This window comes from Anser brachyrhynchus (assembly GCF_964034855.1).
Source record: "Anser brachyrhynchus genome assembly, chromosome: 7".
NCBI lineage: Eukaryota > Metazoa > Chordata > Aves > Anseriformes > Anatidae > Anser > Anser brachyrhynchus.
Window position 1 is genome coordinate 41,489,608 of NC_137701.1, and position 17,580 is coordinate 41,507,187.

The following is a 17,580-nucleotide window of genomic DNA, read 5'->3' on the forward strand; positions in this document are numbered from 1 at the left end:
CTACAGGAAATGTCACACCCTTCAAATCAAACAGATTGAAGAAAGCACATCTCACCACAGCAACAACTTCCACTCCAGTGATCTGATTGTTTAAAAGGCCACACAGGGATGGCTGCAGCCTGACCTCTGAGGCTGCTCCAGCCTCCAAATGCCTGATCTCCTTAACTGCACACCGGCCCACAACGGAGCCGCAGAATACAGAGCGGCAGATGGCTAAGGAGAGCTTGGCAGCGCCAGGAGATTAGCCTACCAAAAATAGCAGGAGCAGCAGCTCTACTTCAAACCGGTGCGCACGTTACTTCCGCAGTGAAGTAAGGCAGCGCACCTTTACACATCACAGCCGTATCTCAGTGATTTTCTAGAAAGGAAGAAAGGAATTTCTTTTGTGAGCCCATGAACCTCAGCACTGTCTTAAAACTGAACCTAATATTCAGGCGCAGCTCCCTTCCTGTTACCTCTGAATTTGAGTAGGCACGCTGTTGGTCTCAACATCTTTAGCTGGGAAGCAGCCGAAGTTTTACTCTCAAGACAGAGAAACAAATCATGTTTATTAAAAGCCCACATATGACATTTGTCAGAAAGAACACCCACTACTTTCTCTCCTAGAAGTCAGATTTCTCCACAATGCGACACTTTTGTAATCTGCGATATTGTTTAATATTGCATCTAAAAAAATTCTATAAAATAGCCAACAAATTTGACAGTTATCAAGAAAGACTGAACACAAACAGAGGAACATGGGAAGTGCGTAACGTAATTTCAGCCAAGTTAGTTGCTCTCTGGGGAAGGAAAGTTCAATAACTCACATTTCAGGAGACCACTAAATTATTTTTGTAGTGACAAAGGAATTGCTTCAGGAACCAGAGAAACATCTAGCAGGGCAAGCTACAGAGCCAAGGAATATTCTCAGTCAGGAAACAAGAAAAAGGAGCCCAAGTAAAACTGACTGAACTAAGACAAATTGTGAGTGAGGTAAAGCCAGTAAATAGAAGACAAGGTGTTACTTTTATTTGTAAGTGTGGCACACCAAAGAAGGCCGTCTCTACCAGGAATCAAAACGGCTATTTAAGTTTCAGCCACAGTTCACACAACAAAAGCAGCCCTTTTCTAAGCTCTTGGAACTGAGCACACAAGGTACGAAGGATGCGGATTAAAAATCATCACGTTATCTTGTTTCCTTGCAAATATATATTGAAGTTTAAACTTCAATTACAGTTTAAATTAAACACCAACGACGACTTACCAGTTTGACCCAATCTCTGAGCAGAACAGTTACATTAAACAGAGAATAATGAATTCATACCACAGTTTATTCAGGCACAAGGAAAAAGATTCAAATATTTAAGTCTCCTTGTAAACTCCTGCCCACTCTTTCTCCCGGTTAAACTAAAGTTACAACAAAATCAGATCCACTAGAACTTTTCCACCTACATACTGCACAACACCCTACTTTGCCATTTTGCTACCCCACAACAAGAGCTGCAAGGCTGAATTCTTAGCATGAGGGTCTGTGGCACCTCCCTTCATCTCTATATCCTATGCTGCCAACAATGAACTGATCTCGTTGATCATCTCTTGCAAGACTATTTCTGCAGAAGAACAATGAATCATGGCTGCTGAGACACTTCCTCGTTATGGGACTCAGATTTTAGCACCTTCCTGGAAGTTTCCCCCCTTAAAAAATTTCCTTCAACCATTTAATGCAAATACAGGAGTCAACTCCTGAAGACTGCGAGGTATGTGACAAATTTGCAGTACTTTACAAGTTAACTGTTCAGTTATATCACCTTTATGAGCAACATAAATATGGTTGTTCTACTCACCTAAAATGTTTTCATGCCGCAGCAATACAGTGTTGTACAATTCAGTTTCCCTGAACCAGGATTTTTCATCCCTAGAAGAGAAGATCTTCACAGCAACATTTTCTCCTTGCCACTGACCCCTCCAGACTTCGCCATAACGTCCCTTTCCTGGTCAGTAAAAATACACAGTAATTAACAGTTGTAATAACTTTGTATTCGTTACCGTCCTTTGTCTTCTATAATATTAACGGGACAATATGTAAAGACTTATGCCATTAAACCCAAACAAGTTTCTAACAAGCATGAGCTTGCTGTCAGTATGCATAAATACTTAGGCACACGCACACACACGGAAAATATCGTGTGTGTTATTTGTAGCACAGCTGAATAAGGCCACAGGACACAGCTAAAATTTTATTTTCTCTACAACCCAACATAATTGTCTGTTTGCCTCTAAAATTTTCCACAATGCATTCTGTGCAATAATTCCTTTTCTGCTTTGTCTAGAAAGAAAATAGCAGTTCACATACAATTCCCTGAAGCCAGGTTACCTCAGCCTCATGATGCTGAAAACAGCCAATAAGTTTATACAAATATACCAAGGAATTCTGAAGTGAGGAGGACAGAAGAAACGCATACACACACACACCACAGACCATAACCAAAACATCAGTCAGGCGGGGATCAGTACACACTGTCTGCACGCCAAGCAAATAGTTTAAAATAATATATGAAAGTATTAAATGCCCATCAGCAAAGCAGCATCCCAGAGCAGGCACAATGGAAAAGTTTCTGGTCGTCATCATCTTCATGGCAGCTGGAATACAACAGCCTGAGCGTTCACATGCAGTGCGTTCTGTTGGATTTGACAACTATAAACACCCAAATTCTGCCCATCATCGCTGTGCCATTCAGTGTTCCTTAAAGGCTCATATCAATAAGCAGCAGATAAAACCAAATGAACAGAGATACCCATCACTTGATGTCTCAATGATGTCAACCCAGAAGAGAATTCCTGCACAGGCACTTTTATCTCCTCCTGCTATATAGGCTAAAACACGTGGTCTCTGGAAATATCGCCAGCCTGAGTTACCTCAGGAGCAGGCATAATTCCAAGGAGAGACAGGCAGACACACACACCTCCATACTGCAGGCTAGATACCTCTTAATTAAGATAATCGTACATATCACATTCTACAGTTTCTGATGAGGAGAAGTTACACAACCACCCAGGATTTAATGCAAGTGTGAACATGTGTGCCTGCTCACTACATACCAGGAGCCAGAAGCAAAGAGACACTGGCAAAACGTAGACCAAGTCTCTACAGACTCACCACAATTCAGTCACTGTAGTCTCAGGCTTAATTTAAGACCCTGACAAGTTCAAACTTCTAGTGACTTACAATAACATCTTAAATGCTTCCAAGTTCAAGTCACTGAAGAAGCAGCATAAAACGTTTAAAATGTGGTGGTTTTTTTCCCCACCTAAAAGAATCAATCATCATCACACCTCCTCCATCTCTCTTGCACCAGTACAGCATCAAGGCTCAATGTCGCTGCCACAGGACACCTTTGACCCAAGTGCTTCCTAAAATTACTAAGTTCAATTTTAACACCATTCAATTAATACATACATGCTGAAGAAAAATGTAATAGACCCTTAAAGTTAATACTAAAGTTCTGCAAAAAAAGTAGACTCAAAAGAGTTTTAGGGAAGAATTACTAGGAATTTATTCATTCTTAATTAAAAAGAGATGAGAAGAAGCTGCGCTCTTTTGGGAGGGACAGAACAGCAACAATACACCATTGCACACTCCCAAAGCAACGCTGCAGAGCAAGTAAGCTACAGAACATATCAGAAAGACAGATATTTTGAGATTAATATTTGACAGTCTCAAAGTCCTTTTGAAACCACTGTTAAGAGTGGAAGGCTGCAGCAAGGAGTATCAGAGACAAGCCAACTCTGTAGCCTGCGTAAAATGAGGGTTTGGTCCCGTGGCTCTAGGATCCTTGCAGGAACTGAAAGTCAGGGCCCCCTGGTGAAGTCAGGATGGTGAAAACTGCCTTTTCCTTGACTCCCTGTTGTCAGAACATTCACAAAGGAGTACAAGACTCCCATGGTAATGCCTTCTTCAGCCTGAGAAGACTTAAACCCACATCGTTTATGTTCCAATTCTAATCACACATTTTCAAAATGCTATTTTAGCTACGTTGCTTGGTACTTCAACTCCAGATCCAAAGTCCAAATGATGTTTTTCCAGTTCTAAAGCTAATTGAACACCATTTAATGATTCAAAAGCGTTTGACACTTTCAGACTACAAATGGATCTTACTTTTCTTAAGTTATGGTTTATATAGCTTATAAAGTGCCCAAACATGCCTGGTTTGTGTTTTCCAGACAAAACTTACTGAACAAATCTCATTTTTTTCCATATAAAGCACAGATTATATTTGCCACTCTCTTCTGCATAGATCTGAAAGGATTTTTTTCACCCCACTTACCAAAAAGAAATATATCCTGTAAGCTGAAGCATGAAAAGTTTCACGTTATACACACAACTGAGAAAATGGTAATTAGGATGCAAGATAATTTTCTACCTGCATTTGTTACCAAGACTCAGCACTAGACACGAACAAGACTTCTACTAACCTACACACTCTACAAGTGTGATCTGGCGAGCCACCGTTCTTTGCACCAAGAAAGGAAGTCCAGAACCACTGCCAGATGTGCAGGAATGGTCCAATAAATCCTGTTCAAAAGGAAAATCAGAAGATGGAAAACAGGGTAGATCATGTTGTAATTTAAATATACAAAGGTAAACCTCTTCACAGGACAGGTTAAGTCAAAGCTTATTGGTATCTCAATGTCTCTGGTGACACTATTTGGCCACTCAGGACCAAGATATACTGTTGCCACCACTGTAAAGATGGGCAGAGAACACTCTTTGCAAGGTTTTACCATCAGAGGGACCATACCCTGCACAAAAAAGAAGAGAAGGGGACCTACAACTTATGCATAACCAGTTTCTCTTGGAAATCTTATGGACAACACAGCAAGGAACAGCAAACAAATAAAGCCCTGTCTCATTCTCAGATTTCTTATGTCTCTATCTTATTTTGCATTACAGCACAATTTCTTTCCAAACAAGCTTAGTTTGTTTTAAGAAGAATTAAATAACATTTACTGCCTGTGAACCTGGAAGCTCACTTGCAGTGTACAAGCTATCCCCTATTAGGAGATTCTGCTCACACTTTTTTCAGCACTTTGTCCTTTCACTTAGCTTATGACGATCTCTTGACTCTGTATGTCACTTATCCGCCAAAGAAAAACAGCATTTGCTTTTGAATGTTCATGCAGACTTCTCCCATTCTTCCAGTTCCCTGTGGTTTCTCCCTATTAAAGAGGACTAGAAAGGCACAGCACCACAAACGTGCTTTTACTAATCAGAGCTCAGGTCATGTCCCAGCCCTACTGATCTGGGGCATCGGTGATTCTCAAAGTCTGCTTTATGCATCCCTGTGAATAGACATGCGTTGGAAAGCCACTGAGAACTTTTAACTTTTTTACTAAAAAAACAACCAAACAAAAACCCCTGCCACAGCTAGAAGTTCAGAACCGAAACGTGCAATATGACTTGCTTCTTCCATGCCTTTGTAACATCTGGCCCGCAAACATACACTGGAGCTCAGCTTCCTGCTTGGTTGAAGCACTTGGGCAGGGAGGGCAAGCTTCAGTTTTTAAGCACACATTTAAGGCCGCTGCCTCTAAGAGGCTGAAGGTTTGTCCAACCATTTTGCTCACCCTCAACCAGAGGGCAGCAAAAAGCTTCCACGCTGGAGCTGCTCCGCCAGGTGGTGGCACCCAGCACCCAAAACTGAAACCCTCCCGGAGGAGAGCTGTCCTCTTCGCTCGCTCCTCACTCTGCCGCCTGCCCGGTACCATTACGCTTTCCTAACGGCCTCCTCAGCTCAGCTGCCAGGCACGCGCCCCTCCCTCCTCGCACATGAACTAGCTTTTTAAAATCTAAAGTTTCTGAAGTGGCTCAAAAGAGAGAACTCCAAGCGTGCCTGTGGCACTACAGCAGTTCCTCTGATAAATTTCAAGTCCCCTGCAAACTAAAATTTCTTTTAAAAAAACATAATTCAAGTAGTTTATTGTAATTCTCCTTCATTAAAACAGCTGAACCACAGCAGATGAATACACCCTCAAAAAAACTCATCCTGTAGTAGATAAATCGTGGAAGATTTATCATTAATTTATCAATTAAATCATCATTTATCACTAAATCATTAGGAAGAAATTCTTCACTCAGAGGGCGGTGAGGCCCTGGAGCAGGTTGCCCACAGAGGCTGTGGATGCCCCATCCCTGGAGGGTTCGAGGCCAGGCTGGATGGGGCCCTGGGCAACCTGGTCTAGTGGGTGGTGTCCCTGCCATGGCAGGGGGTTGGAACTGGGTGATCTTCAAGGTCCCTTCCAACCCGAGCCCTTCTGTGATTCTATGGAACGTTTTGGCCCACACTATTCAGGATTTGACATAGCTAAGAACAACTGAGAACAGTTTTGAAATGAACAAGGTGATGGGACTATTACCTGCATCACCTACACAAGACATGCAACTGATATCCCAGAAAACCTTTCATGACTTCTTATGAGTTTTATCACTTTCTGGTATTTTTAGTGCATGGAAACCAGACTTTAAGGTGTAAGCTCAAAAAATATGAAAAAGATTCTGATTGAATGTTAAAATATTATTAACCTTTTAAGTGCTAATACCGAGCTACTTTTATAGCTGGACTTATGTACTAGTTCAAAACATCAATAAGTGGGTGCCCTGTAGTACTGGACTTTTTCTTTAAAAACAAAAATAGGATAGAAACGCATAAGCATAATCAACTGTAATATTCCCAGCAAACTGCACTACGAGGCTTCAGCTAGATCCAGTGAAATCCCATTTCTCTTAACAATTTTTTAATGAGTGCTCAAGAGAAAGATCATTTAAGAGTGACTGGAGACCGTTATTTTGCTTTCTAATATGAACTGAGAGCTCATTTTCCTTCCTGCTTGTATCAGAAAGAGACAAAAACTTATCTACAACAATGACTGTAAAAACAAGATTTCAGGAGGCCCCCACTCTTTCCATTCTCCATTAGGAAGCTTAGGGCTGTATTCATTACACTATGGAGACTAATCCTACACGTAAACGAACCTGATGTGTAACAAAACTAGAGATTTAAAGCACACAATGGAGAAGAAAAATCTTGACCAAAGACTTAGATGATGTTTAGATGAACATTTACAGACAAGGAACTATCAATTTTTTATTTTTTTTAAACACATCAACACCCAAGAGGCACAGCAGTGACACTACAATCATAAAGCTACAAGGGTTTGATAGCTGTGAACAAAACTGCTCTATTAAACAAAACAACTTACAGTTAGCAACTTTTCCTATTTCTTTTGAAAGGAATTTGATTTATTCTTCCCAGGCTTTAATCACTGTTTTCAAGGAACATTAAATGAGAAGTGTGAAAGGCCTGCAAATGGAGTGGAAATGGCCTTGCACTGATAAGAGAGCCAGTAAAAGCTGGAAGTCAGTGCTTAAAGACAGAATCAGTTGTACGCATGCCTGGTTTGTGGTGAACACATCAAAACTGACTGTTTTAAAACAGAGAATCAAGCCTTTGGGACTAAATAAAGAGAGCCAAAGACATTTTAAAAATTGCCAAGTATAGCTGATATATGGCCAACCTGAAGCAGAACAGCAGGGCAGTAGCATGAAGCTGCTGCAGTTTACAGCGTACTCGATCCTGCAGTTATCAGGGTGGCCACTGTAAGGTCCCTACAGACCAGTATCTTATCTCTGATCATACCCCAAAGCAACGTCCTTTCATTACAGTACTAGTCACGGAGTGAACTGGGTGATTAGATACATCATAAAATCACAGAATGGTTTGGGTTGGAAGGGACGTCAAAGCCCACCCAGTGCCATCCCCTGCCATGGGCAGGGACCTCCCAACAGCCCAGGCTGCCCAAATCCCATCCAGCCTGGCTTTGGGCACCATCAGGGCTGGGACAGCCTCAGCTCCTCTGGGCAGCCTGTGCCAGTGCATAATCACCCTCTGAGTAAAGAATTTCTTCCTAACACCTAATCTAAACCCACCCTCTTTTAGTTTAAAGCCGTTACCCCTTGTCCTATCACCACACTCCCTGACAGAGTCCCTCTCCATATGGAGAAGTACATAGGGACTTTGGGGTATTTGAGTGTTAGGCTATTGTAAGTGAATTAGAAGCAAGTGTGGGAGCACTGTAACATACATGAGATACTTTCCTCTAATGCCCTTCCAACCTCCAAGCACATTAATATCAGGGACAGGACCCCCTCTGCTGGATTTTTGGGGGCTTCTTTCGGTGGTTAGTTTTCTGTCTTAGGTGATCAGCAACATACAGTCTTCTCATCTTGTTTCGTTGAATGTATACAGACCTGCAGCATTCTAGAAAAATCTTCGGTCCAATGGAACTCCTTGCCAGTTACCAGTTTGTCACACCACCTTCTACATTTTTATCCTTGCTTATTTTGATGTCTCCCCCCATCATTATACTGCAGAAAGTGGAAAACTAATTCCTATCCATCTTCTGCAGTGCATCTCTCCATACTACACCCTTTCAGAAGAACCAGGTCCTTCCTGGATGAAACGCTGGTTTACTTGCTCCCTACGCAGACTATTTCAGAAATGCATACTGGGGTCATCCAGATGACTGGGAGTCTGACTACTATCAGTTTTAACTTACTCTTCCTCAAAAAAGAATTTTACCTGCTCCAGTGGTATCCCTTACTGACCGTCTCAGATGTATTTGTCAGGACGTACTATCCTGTGATGAAAGCAATTCTTCTAGCTCTTATTCACAGCAGTATTTTCTAGAAACATCTCTGCCCCAAAAACAGAAACGCAACAAAGTTTCCAGCTCCCCAGAATAGATTTTTTTTAGTGGTCCCATAGATCCATCTTCCTTTTTAGAAATGCCCACAGCTGGGTCTGCAAAGCAGTTGTCAACTTCAGTGTGAGTAGGTGCAGCAGTTTTCTGTGGTATGTTTCTGGACAGTCAAAACTGCTCCCCTACCTGGTGGTAACCAACTTTCTAGCAAAGACAAAAACTGAATATGGAGTTTACTTAAGTAAGGAATAACCTTCTTTCTCCCACTAAGAGAATTACAGTCCAAAACACAAAGAAAATAGCCATCCAATGTATACAGCAGCATATTGTTAAAAGCATTTGTTTTGGAGTTCTTTTTTTTCCTCCTTTAGCCACTTATCAACTCTTCGGTGAAGGTATGTTATGGAGTAGAAGCACCAACAAGGGAAATACTTCCGAAACTCTTAATGTTTGAAGAGGCTCTAAAGATTTTATCTGAGAAATATAAAGAGGAGAGAATTTCTCATCTATCCATGAGGGGATAGATGAGAGGGTTTGGAAGCGAAGAAAGGTCATATTTTTACCGTGCATAAAGATTACTTACTGCCAATGTACTGTCCCCAACATTTGATGCAATGAGTCCCTCAATTGTGCCATACTCTGCATCTCTAGAATTTAGCCTCTCCATATGGCTTTTCTGTATTCTCCGGATGATCAGCACAGCTACCGCAGAAAAAAATACCAACACTATCACAGGAGCCAGTATAACGATAATTAGTGTTTCCATGCTGTAACCTGCAGCTTCTCCTTGAAGGGTTTGCCCTTGGAAAGGAAAGAACAAAAAAAAAGTTTGAGAACTCCCAGAGAATGAATGTCTTTTTACAACCAGTAGTGCTGAGAACGTCTGGGTGGCTACCAAGTTAAACTAGAAGAGAGGTTGGTCCTAACACAGCCAAAGTTCTGTTCTGTAGTTCTACTACAGTGACTCCTTGCACAACTGCCAGAACTACCCCTGCCCCTCCAGATCAAATCCCACATATGAAAGGGGAATTAGCAACCACAGCCCGCTCACAGTCTGCAGCTCAGCTCTGCACTTCAACCCCCACCATTCACTCGGCAATACAGATTACTCAACCTATGGACATCAGACGTACGGCAGCAGGCTCCAAGACAGAGAATGAAAGTAGGAAGAGACTCACTGTGTTGCTTAAACCCTGATTTTCACTAGCACAGAAGCCATCTCACTCCCATTACATCAGATCAAAGCTAACCATTTTTCTTTCTCAAAATTCATTATATAAATTAACCTCTCACCTTTAGAAGAGGGCAACTGTGCAGTGATATTCATATTGCACAGGTATCCTTGGCAGCACTCGACTGCTTGGTCAGGAGATGGTGGTGTTTTGCACGTCATTTTCCCTTGTTCGTAGACTTGGAAGCATCCTTTCTGGTAAACCTTAGCACCATCATTAATGCTTAGAGAAGCAAAACATTGCTGGCCTTGGCAACGATCTCCATTCCCACAGGACATGCCCTCACACACACATTCGTAGTGGACCATATTCAGCTTCAGCTCATCGTCTGTAAAAACAGAGAGTTGAGAAAGAAACATCATCATACTCTTTTAGTTTCACATATTTAGTGATAACAGTTATTTGACAATAAAATCTTCTGTTTAAGAGAAGAAATATCAGTTGCAATTAGCACTGAAGAGCCGCCAAGTAGGAGCTAATGATACTGATTTATCTGTTTCAGCAAGACAGAAGTATGAGCTTGCACCATCAAAGAAATACCAATCTTATCTGTCCCACTCCAAGCATTCAAATTTCCAGAGTTCAGTGACATTTAACATCGCCTCACACATGTGCGCATGACTTCGGGTATCCAGTACAGGAGGGTCATCTACACAGGAACATTGAGCAGAGAAAAACTAACAGTGTAAATTTAGAGCAGATTTGCTAAACCACATTGTATGTCTATATGGAAATGTTTTTTCTCAAGTATTCTCGAAATGACTAACTAAACCAAATTAAGGCCATTTAAATTCCCAGTAGACACAGCAACACAGGGCTTGGTGGATTTAATTAGCTTGCCTGAACAGTAAAGTTGGAACAACTCCCCCAAGAAGACAAGCCTTTGAGAAGTAGCTTGCGAACCTGAATAACCATGGACATAAAAAGCAAACAAAAGCAGCACATACTATCAGCAAGTACACTGCACACCTTCCAACTCTAAATGCTAAGAAAGTGGAAGAACTTTCAAGAAAAAAATAGTATAAAGTTGGAGACTTTTTTCCCAAGTATCATCAGCAAAACGTCCAGAGACCCTCAGCTGTAAAAAAACAGTGCCCCTGCGCAGAGCTGCGCACACGGCTGCTCTCAGGAATGGCACGTGCCTTTAACACACCTCCCAGAACACCTGGTCTTTTCGGTCTTTGACTAAAGGAGAGCACACCTCTCAACCAGTGAATGAGAAACACTGACAACTCTTCAGCACCCCGGAAAACGCAGATGTGCGTCGTGGTATACGGCACAGGGCTGCTGCGCGCTCACAGGTGACTGAGGAGAGGCCTACTGCAGGACAGCACACACGGCGCCGCCACACACAGCCCCCGTGTACACACGCGTACAGCGGCTCAACTCACGTTCTTTCTCAGTTCTAACAAAGTTTCCAACCACAAATACGGTGGGTGCTCCTAAAATAGCAGCAACGTACCACCACGTGTTTGACTTTTTCAAACCTATCATTAGAGCCTGCCCACTGGGAATATAACTCAGTTTATTTTCCTCCCCTCCTCCCACAATGAACAAGTACACAAATACAAATTTTCTATTTTGGAACCACTAACAAAAGCTAAATTAGGGAAAGTGTTCTGAAATCAGGCAGCATCCGTCACGTTGATTTCAAGTACCGGTACACAAAAACCCAGACTTAAACGTCCTGACTAATAACTTGCTAATTTTGTGGAACTTGAAAAAAAAGACGTCAGACAGATTCCTATAATCAACGTTCTGTTCCTTCTCCGCCCGCAGCAGCGGTGGTGTACAAGTGGTGGTGTAAAACCCAAGCCTTTAATCGCAGCTCATCTGCCTGGAATCACTGACGGCATTCACAGCCAGGGGCCTGAGGGATTTTCTGCAGAGGCACGGCCACGATCTGCCAGACAAGAGCTGTGCCTTCAGTAAAGATCTCTGTCTAGCCCTCTAGTAGCGAGGGTTTCAGCGCAGCCCAGCGAGCGAGACATCTCTGCGTTAGCCAGCCAGCAGGCGTGCGGGCCGCAGCAGCCCGCAGGCCGCCGCCAGCCAGCCCTGCTGGTCAGTGACAGCAGAAAGGGCCGCCCCGCAGCGCACACCTACTCGCCTTCATCCGAGACATCCTCAGGCTGCAAGGAAAATTCACCTGGCTTGCAGCCTGCTCCAGCGCAGCGCTTCCCTCGCCTCGTGACCCAAGGACGCTTCAAGACTGAGGGAAACTCGCACAAACCAGAGGAAGAGCTCTGGCGGAAAGCTGCCTCCCCTCACACGCCGCTCTTTGGAGCGGCTCTGGAACCCCAAAATGGTTCAAGAAGCAACCGCACCGGCCAGTTCATCTGCCCACACAGAGCAACCTGACATCCCTTATAGGCAGTGAACTAACGCACTGCAGCTCTGGACACACACCCCATCCTGCGACCAGACTGCTCCAGTCTGAAGGCAGGGGAAGTGGTTCAAAAGACACGCGGAGGTGGTAGGCAGAGCCACGTCGCGCAGCGTGACGGCCCAGTAACGCTGACTGTGCACGTACACGTGCACTGCTACAGATCCCAGCACATCAACGGCCCCATACACATAGTTACCTGCTGCAGAGAGCCCACACATACAGATGCTCCTTCGTGACAGTTGTTACTCCTTGTGCCCAAACTGCTCCTGTGTTTACTCAGGTGGTTCTCCAGCTGCATGGTGTATTACCACCTACCAGCTGGTCCTTCCATCGTTAATGCTCCTGCAGCACCACTTTCCCCTAAGCAGGCTGAGTTTTACTCAGACCAGAGCTGACTCAGGCTGCAGACGCAGCCCCAGCACCGTGCCCTCTGCTGCTGTCTCAGCGGGCCGCCAGCTGTGCCAGGCCTGCAGGTGGGTGCCCGAGACAGACAGGCACTGCTCCAGTGCATGCTTACAAACTAAACACCGTGCTGCACCAAGATGTTCTCAGCGTGCACAAAGCCAACTCCAAAGCGTTGCTTATTCTAGCAGTATTTTCACAAAGTGAATCCAGCCGTACATGCAAAGCACAGCTTTGCTGGCATACAGCAAATCCACAGAAGAGGCAGTTGTGCTGGATGCTGCCTCTCCACAGCTCTCATAGCTGTGCTAGCAAGTCTGTGGGACAGGTGTGACCAGCAAATGCCACAGGCCAGCTGCAAGCCAGAGATGATGGCTGAAACGCCCAGCTCCCCCAGCGCACCCGGTCAGAGGAGCATACCTGCTGCATACCTGCTCCACAACAGCTCCAGGCGCGGACGGCTGTCAGGCCAGCTAGCAGCCAGGCAGTACACGCGGGCAGGAAGCCAAGCTCAGAAATGCTTCCATTACCTGAACGCATGTGCTGCGTATACATTTGTTTCGTAATGCAGAGTCGCATTGCTGCACTTTCAGTCCATGTATATTGCGTACACCTAAAATCTGACTTGCCACACAGATTCACAGGAACTTCACACAGAGCTTTGTATTCAAGTAAATTTCACACACAGTCCATCATTATGGAAGTGTTGCAGCTGAAGTTCCTCTGTTTTGTTTGCTTATTCACTTTGCAAAAGTCAACAGTTAGAGTGCTGACTCTAATCATCTAGGTATTTAAACACCACAAGATAGTCCACATTGGAAATTCCATTTTACTGATTACAATGTTTAGCCCTCTTTAAAGAGGTCCTTTTTGTGACTGCACAGAATATGCTATGCTGCACAGTGCTCTTGTGGGCAGGCACAGCCCAGCCTTTCCAATCTGAATCCCCATGACACCAAAACAGGAGACTTTGGGAACTGGGTTAACTATGGAAATGTATACATGCAAGGAAACAAAGATGAGGAGTGTTTACTTCTATGTGAATTTTGTTTCACAAGAACAGTTACTAATCTACGCAGTTTTATTTCATATGTTGTATCCAACTCTCGGATTGTAAACATTTTGGTAACTGTTTGAACATCAAGTTCTACTCTCTAAAGAGAAATACACTATAAAATGTTTCTAGGAATGCACCTTGATTTTGAGATGATCTCTTCACATCTAAAAGAATGCTTTGTGTTCTAACCGAACAGCTAGTAAAATAGGCACTAGGCCACCTTTTCTTACTCTTACTGAAGCAACAGCTTCTTAAAGTTTTTTTGATTTCAGTTAACTGTAATTTGAAATAAACACTACGTTAGCTATGTGATATGATCAGCAAATAACAAGCTAATACAAACCATACAAAAAGTCAAAACATGCACCATAGTAAGAGTCAGTTTTCTTTCTGAACTCGGTCTCTAATTAAAGTACATACTAAAGAAGGGTTTTACAGTAACAAATCATTTCCTCCCAGCAATGCAGCACCATTGCATATCCTTTCAAAATTTCAACTTGCAGACAGACCCAGTACAACAATAGTACATGCATTAATATTTAGAGAGAACGCAGTCAGGCGAGTGCTTGGAGGGATAACCTACACGCACCCACAAGACCTCCTCATACGTGGCTGGAAAATATAGGCAGGCGACCAAGAACTGAGGGAGGTATGCGAGCCTTGAATCAACCAGGCCGCAGCTGAGACCTGACTGAATGGCCATGCACATTTAAGAGAACGACTCTGGACATTTGCATCATCCATCTCAGGCACGGGGGATCGCTCCTCCCAAAGGGGATGACTTCCAACCAAATTACAGAGGTTACAAATCCTACACCAAGTCGCAGAGCTGCTGAAAGCTCTAGGAGGGTGGAAAAGGCTTCATATTCAAAGGTCAAAATGTTCAAAAGCAGCTGTATTATTTTTCTTCTTAAATGACTAGGATTAGGGGTAGAGGTGGGATCTGCTAGGGCTTCATCCCTTAATTAATTGCAGACAAAGGAAAGCAGACATGCAAAATTTAAAATCACTTGAGTCCATTCAGCTGTACATTAGACAACTTTTTTTTGATGGTTATCTTGCCTTTATGATTCCCTGTGTACGATATTAAGTATAGGCATTACATTATATAGAAAGTACTGTGCTTTAATAGCGGCTTAGTTTGCTGGGAAATGAAAAAAAGCTTATTTCCGTACTTTACAGGGCTAACAAAGTAACACAGAAGTTGGAGCCATAATAAACTTTTATTTTATAAGTATTTTCTGGACAATCAAGTAAGGAAAAGACATTTCTGCACTTGGAATTCTACCTAGTTTTGCCTTTTTTAAAAAAAAGTCATATATATTTCCACCTTCTGAAGCCTGCTAGCAATGCAGGAACAGTCAAGCATCAACACCCAAATGATGCCTGAAGATATGCCCAGACATTTTTGCTCACGGAAAAAGGGTAAAATAACAGTCAAGCCCAACTCCGAGTGAAAGGAAAAGAACTGAACTGTGAAAGAATAGATTAAGAAAAACAATGAGGAGGCTTTGCAACTTTGTTATTTTGTGCATATATCAAAGGAAAGACAAAGTAACTGTTCTCCACCAAAACAACCCTCTCTAAACAATTTCAGGAAAGCTCATAGGAAAGCACACAGTGCCTGGTACACAAAACCATGCCTGGGAGCAGGCAGCAGAGGATCGACATCCATCCATTCATTCCCCGGCCCGCCGCAGACCACCACGAACAGGGCTGTGCTCCTGGGCTCAGCCCCGCCACTGGGGCTTGCAAACGCCAAGCAGCACCGAAAGGCATTTGGCAAACAAAGCAGCAAGCTCCTGCATTGCTGTGACAAGGCTTCCTCACCAACCAGGCAAAACCTAGATGAAAAAGCATCAACGAAAGTTTGCTGAGGGGTTCACTAGGTATTTCTGCCTCCCCAAATGCTTCTGTACAACCAGCTTGGAAGTAGGAGACCGCTTCCAAAGAAAATAAAACAGCATTACTACTAGCACACGTGAAGAGGGGGAGCAGCAACATTAATGAAATGCACTAGACAAGTAATTGCTCATAGAAAATTCACCACAGGAAGTCTGGGGGGGAGAAGGGAAGGAATAAAGCAAGGAAAAGGAAAGCAAGACTGTCGCGCCTCTTCTACAAGAACTTTCCCAGGAGCTCTCACCAGGGAGGGAAGCGCAGACCCAGGCGCGCAGTCACTGGAGCTGCTTCCCTCAGCACTGCCGCCTCACACCACGAGCAGGAGGCCGCTCTCCGCAGACATCCCTCCAGCTGGCACGGGCGGATGGCCACGGGACGACAGCACCTGCACATCTCCTCTCTGCACACACTCCTGCCCCCACGCTACACTTTCCACAGCCCCTTCCAGCAGCACATCTGGTCCAGCTTTGCCTTTGCTCCCAGCGCAGGCACAATCCTATACCTCTGGCTTTAGGATCACAGACGTTGCCAGGAAAGAAGGAACAGAAAAGGAATGTCTCGGCTTGGATTTAGTAACTCTTCTCTTCCTGATCACCTACTTGCATCTTTTCAACATGACAATAAAGTTCTCACCTCTAAAACATACTTTAAAAAAAAAAAAAAGAGAGAGAGAAGTCAGATCAAACAACTAAGATTTTAACACCTGTAGGGCAGCTTTGGAAGGTAGAGTGGTTTACTTATTTTGTCCTATAGGCTGCACTACACAGGCAGTGCAAGCGTGTGATTACACACGCTATACAAGTAAAGTTAACCAGAAATTCCAACAAAATTAGCAGTTTGATTTGTTTTCCACTAACACCTGTCCAATGTTCCTCCCTGTTTAAGTTTTGTCTTAATTGTCTATTCATAGGCATGACTGAAATCAAACACTAAACCTCCGCATATCTATTTTCACCTTTCACTATCCCTTCTAACAATTCCACTTAATATTCTCCGCCTTTTATTCTTTGCATCAGCATTTGAAAGCAAACATATTTCAGCAGAGTATTTCAGAAAGAGGTTTGACAAGGTAAATAAAAAAGAACATCATCTGCCCCATCCCTGTAAATAAACACTTCCAGGCCAGGCTGGGGCTTTGAGCAACCCAGTCCAGTGGAAGGTGTCCCTGCCCATGGCACGGGGGTGGAATCCGATGGACTTTAATGCACTTTCCAACCCAAAGCATTCTGCAATGCTATGATCAATACGCCACAAACACTAGAGTCACGTCACAAGCCACTTGAAATGCATTTACAACTGAGAAAGAACCATCTGCAGAAAACGTTTACTCAGTACTGAAAAAAGGCTGTTTGGAAGCAGCCATCTCACACAACTTCCAGAAGCCTTCAAATGAACCATCACCACCTCTCCGTGGCAGTGGAAATACCCTTCTCCCACGTTGCTGAAGGAAATCTTAAACGCACTGCATGTCTTAAAATCTTTACAAGCACACAGCTGAATACCAATGGATAACCAGCCCCTCTGCATTTCCAAAGACTTTACAAAAGCCGTCATGGAAAAGTTATCAAATCCCATACTAAATGCTCCAAACAGAAGAATCTTCCTCGAGCTTTAACAACCTCGCTTTAAGAATGCAACTGCACCGGGGCCCACAAGCTGCAAAGAGCTGCTCCTTACATACAGCAAAAGTTGGCCACCCAAGTCAAGTTTCCCATTCCACTCCCCAGGCCCTGCTAAGACCTGTGCCAATCGTACATACTATAGACTTTATACGTAAACAGGCAACAAGTATCCTCTGAAGCAACTCAAAATGGAGAAGCAAACACAGCTCCAGCAGCAGCAGCTACGGCACCGCCACCACGGCA

The 17,580-nt window shown here is 43.6% G+C and overlaps 1 protein-coding gene and 1 long non-coding RNA gene across 6 annotated transcripts in view; both read right to left on the reverse strand.

Annotated features, from left to right (window-relative positions):
* The window catches only part of ACVR1 (activin A receptor type 1), a 71,869-nt gene that overhangs the window by 17,628 nt on the left and 36,661 nt on the right, over positions 1 to 17,580 (reverse strand). For all 5 annotated transcript variants that reach the window (XM_080600062.1, XM_080600061.1, XM_080600065.1 and 2 more), the window contains exons 3-6: positions 10,030 to 10,296; positions 9,320 to 9,537; positions 4,453 to 4,552; positions 1,824 to 1,970 (exon numbers count right to left, since the gene is read on the reverse strand). In XM_080600062.1, coding sequence (XP_080456188.1) covers positions 1,824 to 1,970; positions 4,453 to 4,552; positions 9,320 to 9,537; positions 10,030 to 10,296 — 732 coding nt within the window. The remainder of the gene's footprint in view (positions 1 to 1,823; positions 1,971 to 4,452; positions 4,553 to 9,319; positions 9,538 to 10,029; positions 10,297 to 17,580) is intronic.
* LOC308198185 lies at positions 11,541 to 17,577 on the reverse strand. Its single transcript, XR_013953719.1, has 2 exons — positions 15,960 to 17,577; positions 11,541 to 15,657 (listed from the first exon to the last, which is right to left on the reverse strand). It is a non-coding gene; the product is annotated as an uncharacterized lncRNA (long non-coding RNA).